The sequence below is a fragment of the Condylura cristata genome, unplaced genomic scaffold, assembly GCF_000260355.1.
Source record: "Condylura cristata isolate star-nosed mole 26May11 unplaced genomic scaffold, ConCri1.0 scaffold00001, whole genome shotgun sequence".
NCBI lineage: Eukaryota > Metazoa > Chordata > Mammalia > Eulipotyphla > Talpidae > Condylura > Condylura cristata.
The window spans coordinates 53,869,340-53,887,990 of NW_004567102.1; the positions used below are offsets into that span (position 1 = coordinate 53,869,340).

The 18,651-nt window shown below is 37.7% G+C and overlaps 1 protein-coding gene across 2 annotated transcripts in view; it reads right to left on the reverse strand.

The window, feature by feature from the left end:
* LAMA4 (laminin, alpha 4) overlaps positions 1-18,651 on the reverse strand; it is a 124,769-nt gene that overhangs the window by 30,459 nt on the left and 75,659 nt on the right. For both annotated transcript variants that reach the window (XM_004673783.2, XM_004673784.2), the window contains exons 15-26: positions 17,882-18,023; positions 17,236-17,332; positions 13,591-13,707; positions 12,120-12,299; positions 9,953-10,092; positions 7,054-7,227; positions 6,270-6,415; positions 5,680-5,842; positions 4,446-4,579; positions 3,848-4,019; positions 1,878-2,009; positions 694-836 (exon numbers count right to left, since the gene is read on the reverse strand). In XM_004673783.2, coding sequence (XP_004673840.1) covers positions 694-836; positions 1,878-2,009; positions 3,848-4,019; positions 4,446-4,579; positions 5,680-5,842; positions 6,270-6,415; positions 7,054-7,227; positions 9,953-10,092; positions 12,120-12,299; positions 13,591-13,707; positions 17,236-17,332; positions 17,882-18,023 — 1,740 coding nt within the window. The remainder of the gene's footprint in view (positions 1-693; positions 837-1,877; positions 2,010-3,847; positions 4,020-4,445; positions 4,580-5,679; positions 5,843-6,269; positions 6,416-7,053; positions 7,228-9,952; positions 10,093-12,119; positions 12,300-13,590; positions 13,708-17,235; positions 17,333-17,881; positions 18,024-18,651) is intronic.

An 18,651-nucleotide genomic window follows, 5' to 3' on the forward strand; every position in this document is an offset into this window, starting at 1 on the left:
ACATTATGAAGCTATCTGCAGCCACTACAGCATGAGTTCGATTCAATACCAGGAAGGTGACCTACATGGCATGGCAGACCTCTCCTGACCCATCTGCTGTTCCCCTCAGCAGTGTGTTTCAGTTGGTCTGCCTGTTCTGCTCCCCACTCTGTCTCTGGTGAATCCTCTTTGCCCCCGCCCCTCTGGCCTACACCCAGTTCTTGTATGCATAAATAAATAACTCTTAAAACACCCTGAGTTTCTGAATACATGAGAATGCATAATTCATAATCACCTGGATAAATTTAAAAATGTTTGTGTACTCAGATGCTATTTGAGAGCTCAAATAAATTTAACTTAAGGCTAAAACAAAAGTAAAGAGCACAATGTTGCCTTGTTTTCATACAATAAATTTGGCTCCACTTTTCCCTTTGGTAGTGAGAAATATTGCATCAGACTATGTTCTAAGAGTAATTCAATAGTTGAAGAAACTTGTAGAAACTTGAAGAGTAACACAATAATTGCTGGTGATTTAAGGGGTTCATGAGGACTGGCTGAGGGGTTGAGAGGGTGAATAAGGCTACATGCCTGTTTCTTTGTAGAAGTAGCCGGGGGGGTGTTTGACCTTTTACAGATCTCTATTGGATGTGAAAGCTCAGCCCAATGTATTAGAAACAACCAGCTACTTCACCCAGACACACACATAGACCTTACCTGGATTGTAAGATTTCTGGGGGAGCCCCTCCTATATATATGTCTGTAAAGGGTATTTTCATCTTTTCATTATCCATGCTCTTGACATGTCGTCTGTCAACTACCAAAATCATTTTCTTATCATTGTGGTAAATGACTGAGATCTGGGAGAAATAATATGTAGTTAGTTTTGATCACTGTTTAATATTCAACTTTTTGAAGACAACTATATATTTTAATTATTCTGGTTAAGATGCTTTTCCTTTCTTACTCATAGACATGAAAACTCTTGTTTATATAACTAGACGTTCACATTTTTTGGAAAAGGAGTTCCACATGGAGAGGGAGCCAGTCTAAGAAAAAATTGTGATAAGTCCTTTTGTTTCTTTTGTCTCTTTAAGGGGATTTGAGAGTGAATTATAAGCAGGTGGCTTCTAGACCGAAACTATTACTAGATGTCATTTTGGGTGTCATAGTGAGAGACTCTAATGGAATTGTGAAAATGCTAGTCATAGAAATAGTTAAAAGATTCTTTTGTTATAAACTACTCTTCAGAAACACTATGAGCTGAACTGCAAAGGGAAAAAAATATGACCTTCTAAACCCTGCATTTCAGTTCAACTTAAAATACACTGTACTTTTTATACATTTTATTAAATTATAGAGTTAAAGCAGTTTTTAATAAAAAATGATGTGTCTCATCAGCATTCTATACATATATTTCAAGATTAAAGATCTTTTTTGTTGATTCTCTTTATAAGGAAGCCTATATTAGTATTTTTAAAGTTCTGTACAATGATTTAAGTTTTATATGTATTTACATGCACTCCTTATACACTTGGAAGGACTCAATGGATAAATAAAAAGGTGTTATCTACACCATCTTTTTAAACAAATTATAGAAGGACACTATAGGAGTGCCATTGTAATTGAGATATTGAACACTAATAGGTATTTTTTGGTCAATGAAACAAGTAAAAGTCATCTTTAATTTTTTATTTTTGGAAACGTTGATATGATTTTTAAAATCTGTTCTTTAAAAGTAATTGTTGTTCTGGAGTTGGGTAGATGATGGCCTTGCAATTGCTCTTTAGGTGTGAATGTATTTAATTTAATTACTATTCCAGCTATGGAATTTGACTCTCTGATTGGATCAATTGCTCTCAGTACAACAAATAAACCAACCAAATCTCAACAATTAGTACCTCGTGGTATTTTGCATCATTAATTGGAGCTTTCTTTTCTGTGTCATTAAACTGGACAGGGCCATTTCTAAATCCAAAGTCATACGACACATGTAGATAACCATTGCGCATTTCAAGGCTGAAAAACATACTCTGTGAAAAGAAAGAAGTTATAAGATGTGAGAGCCTGCTATTATGAAAATGCAGATTAAGCTGAATCTGAGAAATAGCACTCTTCTTTATTACTGAAATTGTTTGACTAAGGAAGTCTTATGAAGCTCTTTTTATGAAATAAAAATCACAACTACTTCCAGCAGTAATCACCTACTGTGTTAGTGAAACAAAGTGTTAATATTTATACACAAATTAAAACTACCTTCTTTTGCTTCTTATTTACTTGAATTAATGAAATTTTAACTCATTTAAAATTTCAACTTTAAAGGTCAATTTCATTGATCTTTTGAAAAACTTGAAAACAGAATATTATACATCATGTGAATTCAACTGCTTTTTCTCAGGCAACTTTTGAAAATCAACAGGACAATTGGTAATTGCATTTCAGTTTAAGAGAAAAATTGGTGATACTGAAAAATAGTTCCAAGGGATGTAGAGAACTCCTCAAATTTTTGGCAAATGTAGGTATTTAAAAATGAAGGCCATTTCTCTGTTATTTTGAAACAATGGATTTATGTAAATAAATATGAAATTGTTATGTACTTGAACCACATGATGTCCAAGAACCAAAGTAATTCTGTAACACTCAAGTAATTTTCTGGGTAGACTTGTTTGTTTCAGAAGATAGTTCATCACAAGAACTCAAGAAAAATAAGTGTTGTGGCGAGGTCCCCTTTCTATGGAAAGGGCCAGACTGGTGTTTTTTATACTGCTCAGAATGCAGCAAACAATCTGTTGGGGATAGAAAAAATTACTTCAACTTCTATTTATACTACTCATTTTAAAACTTTACAATAGAGGGGAGAAAAACTAACCTTTGATATTTAATGCATGAATTGACCCTGGGCCTTTACATAGATTTTGACCCTTTGTCCTTTAGATAGATTTTCATAGGGTTCACATGGTATGTGAGATCCATGCTGGAAGGGCTGGTTGGCCCCTCACTCATATCTGTGCTCTCAGCTATTTGTAATTTATCACAGTGTATGTGTACCTGGTTATAGGGATGTGTGAGTGAGATAACTAGATAACAGAAAATTTCAATGATTTTCTGCTGAGAAAGTATTTTGAGCCACCTAAATATTTACAGGTGACTTTCTACACATTACAAATAATGCTGTGAAGGATAAAGATGACTATATATTTTCCTTTACAAGATAGAATTATTTTAAATTTGTTAAACTTTATTTGTGATGATGAATGTATCTCAGCAGTGTGAAACCCACTAGTTATTAAATAAATATACACGCTCTGTCACTTTAAGGCAAAGGTATTATTATTGTAATAAAGAATGAGAGAGTAACTCTTTTTTTAAGAAGTACTCAGGAGAGATGTGTCCTAACTAATGTCAGGGAGTTTTTCATTGTCTCCATAATAAGCACATCTATATTCCTATATTCCTATAATATTTTATATATATCTGTATATAGGATATCTATATGTAGACTATACTTATCATTTATAAGTAAGTATATATATTTTAAAAACATGTAAGCTTATTTTTTTACCGCAAAGGGTGTATGATTTTAGAAAGCCAGTGCTGAGTTTCAGCAGAGATACTGCAGATCTTGGTTCTGATTTTCCTTAAAATTCCTTTAGTTTATAAAGGACATATTTCATGTACATCCAAACATACATTTGAGGACTTATTTTGACAGCTGATACCACTTTTCTAGGGGGAAGAAATCTGATCTTGTTTCCTAAACTAAAAAATAGTCTGAAGCCATGACACTCAGCCAGGGAAGACACCTAGAAACATGCATAACAGAAAGTGCAGGAAAAAAAGGAGGAAATGGAGGCCTTTCATTTTTACTCACTCCATTGACCATCAGGAGTACAAGGCTATTGTCAGCTGGTGTTCGAACTTCTATGTCAAAGCGCGTCACCTGACCAAACTTCCCTCTCCTTGTGATGTCTCTCACCACGGCATAACTAGAGCCATCAAAGAAGTAGCTGGCAGCCCGTCTCTGAGTGAAGGCCAGTTTATCTCTGAAATGAAAATGCAGGGATCTATTACAGTTTCTACTATGCTTTTCAAGTGAGGCTCTTTTAACATTCTCAAGGCCTCTCCTGTTGATCTTACAGTGTATAAAGGAAGTCCTGATAACTATAGGGGAGATGCAAGACATCACTTACAAATACAGGCACATTAAAATGAATTGTTTTAAATTCAGTTAAATCTGTACTCTGTGCTAAGACAACAGAAGTGTCCAGTAGAACCTTAGTCCCTGGAATCCTGTACATGTTCTCTATGGCAGAGAAGAACTAATGAAATCTTTGTGGCTTGACATTAATGCACTTTCAAAAGTGGTATTCTCAAAAAGAAGAGTGAGATCCTGAGTATTGACCCACATCTGTTTCCTCTGCTGCTCTTGCATGGCTATCAAAGTCTTTAGCTCTTGAACATTTCCTTACCTTGCACAGGGTACTGACTTGGAGGGATCCATATTATAGATGTGCTTAAAATTGTACAAGCTGATCACATGGTTATTTAAAGTAGCCAATTCCAAGCAGCCCGTGAAGCCAGGTAGGTCTAAGCTGCCAGGGAGCTGTGTAACAGATAAGGCAAAGTCAACTGAACATGATCCAATATCACCAGATTGTCCAGAACTAGCAATGAAACAAATAATAGGCCAACAGACCTACTCAACAATATCTCTTTAGACCTGGGTTTGTATTGAGTCTATGCCAAATCATTTGACTAAACAATGTTTTCAAAGTCATGTATATTTAAGCAGAGTAGTGGGATTTACTGAGCATATTCTCTGTGCCAAACACTGGACAGTGAATGCATGACCAAATCAATCCTATACAAGCTTGGTTAGCTGTGTATTCCTGTTCTCATATAAAGAAAGGGACAGTAACTCTGAGAGCTCAATAGCATGCCTAGACCTGGTAAGTAATAGCCCTACAAGTGAAATCCTACATCGATTCATCATTTTCTTGGCTTTCTTCACCTGCCCTTCATCTGATCATACCATACTCCTCCTTAGGACTCACTCCTCCCCATCCTAGTGTTATTTCATGTTAAAATAATTGAGTTTGGCCCTCCCTGGTGGCACAATGGGTTAGGACACAGCACTGGAAGCTAGCCACGACCACATCAGTGTGAGTTCGATCCCTGACCCTGGAGTTAATCCACATGGCGTAGCAGACCTCTCCTGACCTCCCCGCTGCTCCCCTCAGTAGTGCCTTCATTGATCTGCCTGTTCTGCTCCCCACTCTGTCGCTGGTGAAGCCTCTTACCACCCCCACACCTCTGGCTTGTATCCCAGTTCTGTATACATCATTAAATAAATCTTTAAAAAAAACAACAACTGAGTTTTTGAAACTGCCATTTGCAAAGCTAAACATTAAATACAAACCTTGTTGCATATAAGGATAATATTAATTATACAGGAGATATCAGAATGAAATAAGCTAATATTAGGCATTAGCTACAGCTTGAAAGCATTTGACACTATGAAAATAGGAGTATTAGATACTAGATTTATAGAACCTGATTCAGAATTCCACCATGTAGTAAACTAAGCTCTTCCTTAAACTAGCAAGCTTTCTGTTCTCTCCTTGATATACTCGTAAATTTTATGAATTTTGAAAATCATCATTGTAGATTTGTAATAATTCATAATATAGCTGGGTAGCTTACCTTGAAGCCTGAAGGCACCCCACCAACATAAAACACAGTGTCCTCAGGATCAAGGTCCAGTAAAGAGTCATCTCCCATAAACTGTCCCTTTTTAATAAACTTCTCCTCTGCAGTGCTACTTAGACTTGGGACAGTTAAAAACACTTTTCCATGTTTTCCTACCCTGTTGAAAGAAATCAATTTCTCCCTTAGCCCAAAAACATTTTTTTAATGTCAAAACATTAGCTTTCTTTATATATTGGTAATTTGACATTTTCACATTCACAAACAAGGAATACCAGCAAACAAGCGATGTGAGAAAATGACATTCTATCTTGGGATTAATTCTTGGGTTGGATTGTTCAGATAAAAACTGAATAATCACAATGCTATATAGAAATAATACTAACTTATCCAATACTTTTTTCCCACTAAAGTTTGGGAAGGGATGCAGGAATAAAGAAAGACGATCAAAAATAAAGTGAAGAAACTACCATCCACAGCAACATCCACAGGGAATGTGAGTGTGAGTGTGTGAGTGTGTGTGTGAATGCATTCAACAGGTTTCTTATGAAATGTGCTTAAAGCCCTTTGTCACCAGTTTACTTTACCTTTCAATCTTGACAATGCTGAAGTAAGCAGGCCAGGAACTGACAGGCTTGGAGTCCAGAGGGATTTCTACATCCTTCGTTCCCAAATTATAAATGTACACCAGATTATCATTTTTGATTGCAAGACCCACATATTCTTTTTTGGCCTGAAATGTCAATAAATCACTGAAATAAAATCCCTAGAGATAAAATTCATCTTTATTTCAAGAACAAGCCTGTACTCTGATGCTTGGCTGTCTACTAGGTATGTCTGGTCTGAAATATTACCAGGCACTCCAATTAAACTGGGCAGTACTTTTTCCTTTTCAGCCTCCTTGTCAGTGTTACAGTATTCTGGTCCCTGTGCTCATAACAAGTGCACTGTGGATAGAAATCAAGCAACTGCAGGCTTGCGGACATTGGCTGCAGCTAGAAATGGGTTCATTTGTTGGCTGCCCAGTGACGTAAAGCAGCCTGACAATACCTGTGTTATGAACCTTTAAACAGGATTCAGTATCAAGCATAACAGATCTCTGTCATCCCAAAGGTATTTGAAATATTACATCCACACTCCTTGAAGTGAGCATTGTGATGCTGATAGGAAGCAGCCCCAGAACTATCTCATATAAAGAATGACCTTTTTTAAATTGCTACCTTTGTCTTGACATTAAAATGATGAATAACTCTGGGCTACCAGAGTGCGAATTTTGTTTGTTTGGATAGGTAGTTTTGTTTTAAAGCAAGAGAAAAACACTTATCTTTTCTTTCAATATTTAAAACCATCTTTAAAGCCTCAAGCTCTTACGTTTTTACTTCCGAGGTACAGTATAAACTGATCTGCAACCCCAGGCAGTTCTGACCGCTTTGTGGGAGGTTTCATGTACAGGCTCAGGGCTGTGAAGGTCTTTAAGTCATCCAGACTGGTTCTGGGGTGCACTTCAACCGCTGACTGGCCATCAAACATCATGGAGACTTGGATCTGGAGTTGCAAAATCATTCCATTAGAAATACTCTGCAGGCCCTCCCTGGTGGCACAAAAGGTTAAATTGCAGCACTGCAAGCTAGCTTTAGCTGCCTCAGAGCGAGTTCCAGCCTCAGCCCTGGAGGTGACCCACATGGCACAGAAGATCTCTCCTGTCTTGCCTGCTGCTACCCTCAGCAGTGTACTTTGTCCATTTACCTTTTCTGCCTTCCACTCTGTCTCTGGTGAATCCTCTCACCGCCCCTGCACCTCTGGCCTGTACCCCAGTACTGTATGCATAAATAATCTTCAAAAAAAAAAAAAAAAGAGAAATACTCTGCAGACAGGGTAATGGCACTTTCTCATCAATTTCCATGGACATTCCTCCTTTCTTGGAGGGGTTTCTGAATTCTACTCTCTTTCATGCCCTTATTTGTTAACTTTTATACTCATTTTGTTAGAGGAAGGGTTTGAGGCAGATCAAAATGCAGTCGTTTGGGTTTAGAGTGAAAAAAAGTGACAACGTACATTAACAATGAATAGTCCCTAATGAACTACAAGCTTGTTTGGAGTGAACTAAATAACTGAATACCTAAACTTAGGTATTAATACAGCTAGGACTTTCTCCCCTAGGACTTTCTTCCTAAGGTCTTCAAGAGAGGAGCCTGGTGTCAGACTGTGAGCAGTATCCTGACTGCCTTTCCAGGCGTTCAAAGGCAGCTTTCAAATCTTAACTGGGGCCTTGAAATCTGAGTCTGCCACTTAGTAACAAGTTACTTAATCTTTAGTTTCCTCATCTGTAAAATGAAGCTAATACATTTTTTGCGAGAAGGAATTAAGATGATAACCATAAAATGATGTCTCATGCCTGAGTCAATCATTATAATTACAATGATCAGCTCACTTAGATGTTTTTTACATTAATTCTCAGAATGACGTCATGACAAAGCACAATTCAGTAAACTCATTTCAAGAAAGCCCTGTGCGATATACTGAGCTGGATGCATAAATGATCTTTTTGGAGCATTCAAAAGTAGGGGAACTATAGCTAGCTAGTTAGATAGATGTCATTTGTGTAAATATTTGTGATAAATGTGTTTTATCAATTAACACTGGTGATCAGTCAGCTCAAGATTGGGTTCCCAAATATCTGGAGTGTGAATGTCCTATGCAATCAGGTGAGTCGGGATCAACACATCCTAATAAGTGATGGAGCAGTGTTTGGGACAAAAGTCTTTTGCAAAAGTTGAGAATGTGAGAAGGATGTATATCAGCACAGAAAACACCTCATTTTGGGAAGCTAAGCAACTTCCCTAAACAGTGCCAGGGTTCTCTTTAGAAAAGAGTGTTAGCAGATTCAGGCATTAAAAATTCTGCTTCAATTAAGTGAAATTACAAGAAAGCACTCACAGAAACCTGGCATTGGGGATGGTATTTTTTTCTTTTGTTAATGATAAACCTTTTCTGAAATCTGTTCTAAGTTACCTAAAGATGGTAAATATCTAAAAAATATTTTTGCACAGACATCATAATACACTTGGAAGTTGGGTATATTTTTCAGGAATAATATCATCATTACCAAATAGTAGGTTTCTAATTCTTATTTCTGTCACACATTTGGGCCAATAGTGTGTTCCAGCCAATTCTCAACTAAGAAAATAAAACTATGTATGTGTCAAAAAGTGATTCCGGTTTATATCAATAAAAAAATAATTTCAGGGCCCTCCCTGGTGGCGCAGCAGGTTAAAGCGCAGCACTAAGAATTAGCTTAAGCCACTTCCACATGAGTTCGATCCCCGCCTGCCCCGTAGGTGACCCACATGGCGCAGCAGGCCTCTCCTGACCCACACCTGCTGCTCCCCTCAGCAGTGGACTTAATCGATCTGCCTGTTCTGCTCCCCACTCTTTCTCTGGTTAATCCTCTCACCCTCCACATCTCTGACCTGTACCCCAGTTCTGTATGAATAAATAAATCTTTTAAAAAAATAATTTCAAAAAAGGGCCAAGAACAAAGCCTTTGTTGCCACATTAAAAATGTTAATTGTGTCAGGATTTGTTCTTTCTAAAGCTGGTGTTAGTTCTAGGGTTGCTGCATTGCTTCCGCATAACTATCTTAGAGCAGGGTGCTGAGATCATTCATCTTAGCTGGTATGTAGTTCCTCAGCTATGTTCCTTCGCTGTGTGGAGGGATAAATAAAAGCTTCAAGTCATGTACACCAAGTAATTCTTTGGAGACAGAGATGTGTGAGATTATAAGATAGGAATGGCATCGAAATAGCTGTTAAGGTCATTACTACTACTACTATGACTATATTACTACTTCTACTATTGCTATTGCTGCTGCTGCTACTACTATTGCTGCTACTACTACTACTACTGCTACGACTGCTGCTGCTGCTGCTAGAGTCTTCCACTGGAATTAGCTGTACTTGATTTCTTTTGCTCTATGAGTTGTGTTGACTAAGTTAGGTCTGTGTTTCTTAATCTTTACTATGGATTAGACTTACTGGGGGGCTTTCAAAAAACACAGATGCTCTTCCTGTAGAGAGCCTGTTTTTGTTTTTGTTTTTTGAGGTTGGCTTCTTTTTAAAAACCCCTCATATGATTCTAATGAACCTATGGGCTGAGAACCACTTAATGGGCTAATACAATGGAAAGGCTCCAGGCTCTGGAAGTTGCCCGAGAAATTGGAGCTCAGTCCCTTGTTCTCATCAGCACTGAGTGAAGACTCTCCTGCGGTTACCTTGCTGGCAACACTTCTGGTCTGAGCAATGAGTTCTCGGATCCTCTGGATGCTGGCAGAAACATTGCTTGCAGGTCGCTTCTGCTCGACTGTACGAAGCTGATCCAGGAGCTGAGGAACAACTTCTGTCAGGTTTCTTACTGCAGTTAATAAAAATGAATCATGTGTCAATAGCACAATATTAAGTATATTTTAGGAATCAGGTGAAAGAACAATAAATATATGGTTATTTCTGGTAGAATTATCAGAAGTGACTTTTTTAATCCTGCAAAATTATGCCAAGGCAACCAGCATCTACAGCCCAGACAAGGTGATGCTACAAGCAGATCTGACCAACACTTTTAGGTTGACTTTTTTTTTTTTTTTTTAAGCTGTAGCATACGTGTGTGGAGAAGAACACAAATCATAAGACTATGGCTTGGTAAGAGAAAAACAAAGCACAGAAGAGAAGGGCAGAAATCTCTCTGAAATTTGATTGACTGGGTGGGTCCCAGATCATCAGAGGAAGTTTCACTAGGGGATGTGTAAGAAAGGCAAATTCTCTCACCCCATCCCAAACCTATTGATTCAGAAATTCTGGGGTAGGGCCCGGGTGATTCTGCTGCACCCAATAGTGTGAGAACCATTGCACCAGAGAATGATGATGTTCTGGGTTTTTCCCTATGAAGGACAGGGCTGTGGTCACTGAGTTAGCAGCAGCTGGGCAAGAGCAAGCCTCTTACTGGAGCCAATCTGAACTCATTCAAGGGTTATATCAATGAGTCAAGGAAACATCTTTTATCGGTACTTAGGGAATGAGGCCCTTTTCCAACACAAGGGATGAAATTAAATAGGATAATAGCAACTATCAGTTAATTTTATTGATTAGTATTGATATAGAAGCGAAAATTCATTGTTTGGATTACAGATTGCAATAGCCATTTTATAATGTAAAAGTATTTAAATATATAGTATACTTATTTAAATAAAGCATATTTAAAGCATCATATAAATGTTGACTATGAAAATGCATAGAAGCCAGCATCTATTCTTAATTCTCTCAGCAAAAGGGAACCATTGTACACTTAAGTTTTTACCAGTCTTAAATTTTGATATGTACTTTCATTTATTTTGTTATGAACAACAAAATGCCATTTGAGGAAAACATAGAGGGCTGACATTATTTTAATTGGTGCTTGTTTTGCATGCTTATTGGAATCACTGGGAATAAAGAAGGAAAATAATTAACACAGATTTAACAAATATTCATAATGCAATATCTTTATAAATGAAAATACTGGATGTCATATAGGCAAATCTTTTATAAATCATATTTAAAATCAATTAATTAAGAAGTTACTTGTAAGGACACATAAATATATACTTAAATTTTTGGTGCATATAAAGGACCTATCTTCCTGTTACGGAAATGGGTATTTATGATTCTGGGTACAATTTCTAGTAATAGACAAATAACAGAGAGATTCATAAAGCCATTTCTTAACTCAGATGGACATGAAAACACCATGGTCTCTAGAGCCATGCAGAGAACTGAAAGTTCAGATCATGACTGAGACACTGATATTTTGAGGTATGAAGAAACTGAAGAAAATTATGAACCTTGAAAAGGAAATTTCTCAGATAATATGTAATTTTAACATACATGACTAACTAAATAAACTAGGCAGTTATCAAAATATTTCATTTCATTGCTATAAATCTGTATATTGAATTTGGTCAGCACCATTTTTAATGCAAAGTTTGAGTTTACTTTGGCCATTGTTAGTACTTGTTGGAAATAACTTTACTTGAGAGAAAGCAATGCTGTTAGCCAAAACAATGCCATTTGGTATTTTTTTCCTAAACACAAATCAATATTTTGTTAAGATTATTGACCCTGACCTGTAAACAAGCTTCTTTCAAGGATCAATCTTACATTGATAAAAACATCTTCTTCCCTTACTTCACACAGAAATAATTGATGTGAAATATATGACACAAGATATAATCCACATAAAACGTGCGCACAAGCACATATGAATAGATGGACCAAGCAAAAGATTTTCTCCTTTTTTAAGTTAATGTTTATATAGTCCAAATGAAGAAAATGACTGTTTAATTAAAAAATGTATACAGTTTAATGGCTAATCCCTCAACTGGATGCCAACTGTGACACCCTCAGGCACACCTGCATCCCTGGCAGTGTCCACGGCGGTGTTGTAAACAGAAGTGTCAAAGTTTTGAAGGTTCTGTGACCAGCTGGTTAGATTGCTGGCCAGCGGGCCGGTGATCTGCTGGACTTGCAGTGTGGTCTTGTCAGCTTCCTTGACGTTCAGCTTGGCCTGGCCCAGGCGTTGCTGAGAATCACCTTCACACAGAACACAAGGCTAGTCAGTTTGCAGAGCAGGAGAACAGCTATTGGGGACAGCGACATCGATTTAATCACTGCAAAGTTTGGGCTTTTATGCTAAACGAGAACTTGTGAATATGTTAATTTGGTATAATTAAGAGTATTGTAGGAAGTCTCAATAAGTAAACCTGACTAATCTCATTAAAATTATTTTCAAATTAAAAGGTAAATTTTTTTTTAATTTAAGATTTCTTTACTTTTGCATATAGAACTGGGGTACAAGCCAGAGGTGCAGGGATGGTGAGAGGGTTCACCAGAGACAGAGTGGGGAGCAGAACAGGCAGATCTTTGAAGTACACTGCTGAGGGGAGCCGCGGGCGGGTCAGGAGAGGTCTGCCACGCCGTGTGGATCATTTCCGGGGTGGGCAGGGTTCAAACCCATGCTGAAGTGGCTTTAGCTTCTTAGTGCTGTGCTTTAACCTGCTGCACCACCAGGGAGGGCCAAAAGGTAAATTTAATCACAATGCAATCTCACTTCACAATGGTTAGAACAGTTACCATGAAAAAATTAAGAAATAATAAGTGTTGACAAGGTATTTTTGATATTTGCAGTTTCTTTGGTCATCAAAAAATTGATAAGGAATCACCTACTACTTTCTCAAAAGTTTATCTTTAATACCACTGCCCTCTGTACCCTAAAGTTTTTTTTAAGACTTATTTATTTATTCATATAGAACTGGGGTACAAGCCAGAGGTGCAGGAGTAGTGAGAAGCTTCACCAGAGACAGAGCGGGGAGCAGAACAGGCAGATCGATGAAGTACACTGATGAGGGGAGCAGCTGGTGGGCCAGGAGAGGTCTGTGATGCCATGTGGGTCACCTCTGGGTCCGGGATTGAATTTGCACTGAAGTGGCTGTGGCTAGCTTTCAGTGGTGCGTCCTAACCCACTGTGCCACCAGGGAGGGCCCCAAAGGTTTTTTTTTTTTTTTTTTTTAAGATTTATTTATTTGTTCATACAGAACTGGGGTATAGGCCAGAGGCTCAGGGGCAGCGAGAGGCTTCACCAGAGACAGAGTGCGGAGCAGACCAGGCAGATGGACGAAGTACACTGCTGAGGGGAGCAGCGGGGGGGTCAGGAGAGGTCTGCCACGCCATGTGGTCACCTCCGGGGCAGGCGGGAATCGAACTCATGCGGAAGTGACTTTAGCTTCTCAGTGCTGTGCTTTAACCTGCTGCGCCACCAGGGAGGGCCACCAAAGGTTTTTTTTTAACAAACAGATGAATTTTTAGTTCTGTCTGTGATGCTTACCTCTCTCTGCTGCTTGCAACCGCCTGACAGCATCACTTAATCTGTGTTCAAGGGCACTCTTCCGAGCTAGCGCTCCACCCACACGCCTGCCGGTGTCAGCCACTGCCTCTTCATTGCCTGCGGAGAAACAGACAAAAGGTAGGGAAAAGATGCAGGAACACTTTCCACAAGGAAAGTGCTCATTGTGCCATGGCGTTATCTACAATAGTATTCTGAGTCTGATCTGAGCATAGAACACGAATTCTGAAAAGTGGCCTCTCGTTCAGAGAAACAGAATGGCAGGAAACTGGTAATACTGTTTGGCAAAGGATTTAGGATGCCATAGTTACTCTTAGAAAGTGTAGAAATAATGGCTAATTTCTTTGATTAGAAAATGAAGTACTATTATAACAAATGAAACCACGCAGCACAATTTAGAAAGAGCTGAAAAGATCAATCTCTATTTGTGGCAAAGAGTGGTTATATAAGAATAATTCCATTTTCCTGAACTGTTTAGTAAGGTTTAATCAATACTACACACCCATGTTATAAACACACAGTTTGATGAATTTTCACAAATTACTGCAAAATGTAATAGCCTCAGAACTCACTGGGTTCTCTGAAATTATCTAGAGAGGACCACTTTCAGAATTCTCTCTCCACCTGTTAGTTGTGTCTGCTTTTAAACTTTATTCAAAGAAATGATAGTACTATTAATTCTAAATTTCATTTATATCAGTCTTAATTTCCACAGATTTGTAACTCCTGATATCAGTTGAAGTCTTCCAGCTTTATTTTTTTAAAGATTGATTTTTATTTATTTATGCATATAAAAACTGGGGTATAAGCAGAGGTGTTGGGGGGGGGTGAGAAGATTCACCAGGGACATATGGGGAGCAGAATAGGCAGATCTCTCGAAATACACTGCAGAGGAGAGCAGTGGATAAGACAGGAGAGGTCTGCTGCATGGTGTGGGTCAACTCCCTGGGCTGGTGACTGAACTCATGCCACAGTTACTGGTGATAGTTTGGTAGTACTGAGATTTTAAACCCCGGAACAACAAAAAAGCCCCGTAGCTTTATATTTATCCTTTTATTGACTATGCTTGCCTGACCCATTTTCACAGAATTTCTAGAATTATCCTGTATAGGTACATAGAGTTCTGACACTTCAATTGATATCACATTGAGTCCTATAGAAAAATTTGGGAGAATTATCATTTTTATAAATTTGTGTCTTTTATGTAATACAGTTTTTATTCTTCTTTAGATCTAAATTTTCATCTTTATTTAGATGATATTTAATTTCTTTCAGTTATGCATTACAACTTTATGTACAGAGATCTTATAGTTCATCAGATTTTATTCTTAGACAGTTTCCTTTAAATCAGAGTTTCCTGAATTTATTATAGATTGTTAAATATTTGATATAGATAATGAAGACAAGCCAACTTAGGTAGTAAAGGTTGCTGGTAATGGGAAGTTATTTGGAAATGAATTAATAGTAATATGAAATTTTATTACAATGTAGTTCAATTAACAGTAATCTGAAATTATAATGTAATCCAGTAGATGCATATGACTCAAATTGAAAATCTGAATTCTTATCGTAAGCATGTGCATGACTAAGGAGAAGAAAGTCCAGGGAGATTTATTTATTTGTGCATACAGAACTGGGTAAGGCCAGAGGTGCAGGGGCTGTGAGAGGATTCACCAGAGACAGAGTGGGGAGCAGAACAGGCAGATCGATGAAGTACACTGCTGAGGGGAGCAGCAGGTTTGTCAGGAGAGGTCTGCTGTGCCATGTGGATCACCTCTGGGGCCAGGGATCGAACTTGCACCAAGGTGGCTGAGGCCAGCTTCTTAGTGCTGTGCTTTAACCCACTGCACCACCAGGTAGCGCCCGGTCCCACAGTTCTAACACCCTACTGAGGTTCCTTTTGCTGAAAGTATATGAAAGAATTTAACTGAACAAGATCATAAAATAATGATCAGCTGTGCAAAATATTCAGGGAGACTTATCTCACATAAAATAGGAAGCTTCGAAGAACTTTCATTAATTACCTGAATAGAAAAGTTGTTTTCATGAGGCTTAATAACTTTATAATGACAAGACTGAGAAAACACATTACAAATGATCAAGGAGAATAAAGTGTATAAGTCGCTGTGTCATGAAGACCCAAATATTTGGTCTTCACATCAGTACATAAATATGACAGCACTTATTTAAAAATATTTTCTTTTTAAATTAGTATGCTAATTCTGTATTGCTAATTTCCTATTTCTTTTCTAAAGACTGTTGAAATTAGACTAATATAATTAACTGATTAGACATATAAGTTAATTAGGGTAGAGAAGCTAAATAGCATTTTATTGCCTTTGTTTATCCAGAAAATATAAAACATAGTTGCTTTATGTAATTACTTAAATATCCTGCATATGGAAAACACACTGCATTTCTTGTCTATATAGTGACTTTTAAAAGTAAACAGATGGTTAGATTTGAGATTAAATGCTTTGATGAAATTATTTGAAGTTTTTAGTTTTCAACTTGACCTTTGCCTTTAGGGGATAGTTACCTACATAGTGGATTTGAAATCTTATTAGTCAATACCTGACTATCCTTAAAAATAAGCTATCAGCTCAGCAATAAGCAGTGCTGGGTGAAATTCTTAGTTCATTCAATTGTGTTTTTTTTTTTTAAAGATTTTTATTTATTTGCGCATACAGAAGTGGGGTACAGGCCAGAGGCTCAGGGGCAGCAAGAGGCTTCACCAGAGACAGAGTGGGGAGCATAACAGGCAGATCGACTAAGTACACTGCTGAGGGGAGCAGCGGGTGGGTCAGGAGAGGTCTGCCCTGTCATGTGGTCACCTCCGGGGCAGGCGGGAATCGAACTCATGCGGAAGTGGCTTTAGCTTCTCAGTGCTGTGCTTTAACCAGCTGCGCCACCAGGGAGGGCCTCATTCAATTGTTTTTAATAATAATTCATAAGATTAAAAATTGAATAAAATGATTTGACTTTTTTTCTTCACTCTCACTGTAAGATAATCTTCCTTCCTCTCATTGTAAGATAATCTTCCTTCAGCAGGTACAAAAAACTGGCTTTTGGAAAGATTTCTACACCTATGGTTATTAGATTGGACTGACCACAATAAACAATGTAGAATACCAACCACAAGAAAATGCAAATAACCAGAAGGCTCTGTGGCACAATGACCTGATTCTCACAGAGAGGACCTACCCCTTAAAGGTAAAAATTTAAAGGACTTTCTGAATTTTGTAAGAAAAATTTAATTATATGTATTATAGTTTTAGTATTTAATGTATTTTATGGCATTATCTTTTTAAAAGTTGATATTTATTGGAAATTATGAGGAATTTGTCAATTTAATGCACAAGACTATTCACCATATCTTGAATAAGTTTGCGTCTCCATATTATTTCAGCACATGAAAATGTTGTATATGAACACACTTTACTTAAACGTATCCAATTGTTGCTTTTTTTAATATGCTATAAGCGAACAGAGACTATTAACATATGATTCAATAGAAGTACCATTTGTTCCTTAATCCTAGAATTGAATACTATCTCCATGCAGAAGTACAGTGTGAAAGGCAGTAGATATATGTGATCAGGGGGGTAGGTGAGTGAGGATACTTACTAGAATCAGCTCTTTCTTGCAGTTCTCTGGCTTGATGGAGGAGGTTCTCGCTTTCATCTTTGTGGTAAATGATTTGAGTATCAATCCCACTCACAGCCTACAAAGGAATTGGATACAGAAAGAATAAGATTGACAGAAGAAATCAATTTTTTAATGATTTCTGGATTAAATGACAGTTTATGTATTAAACACCAGAGCAAAATTCATACAGCTGCTTTTTCATAGCTCAGCAATCAAGGTCAAATGTGAACACAAAGGAAAAATGACCTTGGCATTTTCAAAATTGACGTTATTTTGAGGAAAAGTCAGTGAGCTTAGAACAATACTGGCCAAGGACCCACAATAGTACTTGTCATGTAGAAGCCATTCAGTAAATAATTTGGGGGTTGAAAAAATTTGAGTGAATGCATAAAGTATCTTGTCTATCAGCAGGAAATAGTTTTCAGCTTTGGCTTTAAAAAGCTTCAAAAGACTTTGACATTTAATACCTGGAATGTGGTACATTTTAAAGAACTTGCAATAGCTCATAACATAAGTAAAATTATCTTAGTTCTCCTGCCCTTCCTGTTATTTATATCAGAAGCTCAAAAAATGACATTAGGGAAAGGCAACATATAAATGAATTCTAAAATCAAGTAATACTCACATCGTAAATTCGGTCAGTGATGTTCAAAGCCAATTCTGCTGATTCACTGGCTTCACTAATATAATTGGCAATGTTTTCATAGACGTTTGAAGCATCCAAAGCCTTTTGGACCAGCCCATTCATATCTGAACTGTGCAAATTCCTGTTAATAAATCAACTTGTCATTATTTCTCTTTACTTCAGTAGGAAAAGAAGCCTTTCTCAGAGCTCGGTTTTAATACTGCTGGGGTCACAGGACTTCTCCCTGTTATTCAAAGTCACCTGGCTTGGATTTTCTGAGCTGCCTTTCTTTCTTAGCACAACTTCTGCCTTTAATACTCCTAAGACTTCACGGCATCTTGGCCCCATTGTAGCTGCAGGAAAAAGATGATTTAAAAGCAGTCATCTCTACCCCTTCAAGCAAGAGTTTGTTCATGTGGTGGTCAGGTACAGGAGTGAATCAACAGTCACCCTCACTACTACTTATCCAATACTTCACATTACTGACAAATAATTTTTCCTCTAGACTATCCACTCTATCAACCTTGTGAGCTCATTCTAAATCCTTTATTCTAATCCTCCTCTTTCTGCAATCCATCATTCCACACTCTCCATTCCTAATGTGGATGAGTTGTATCACTTTTATTCATCAGTAACTTCTTGAAGAAGTTAGACACTGCAGATGGCATGCTGGCCATGGCTTCAAACAGCCCTGACCTAGTGAGCTCAGCAATTGTTTCTTGATCCCTTACACCCCATTTAAGCCTGCAGTGCTCTTAGGCTAAGAGTGA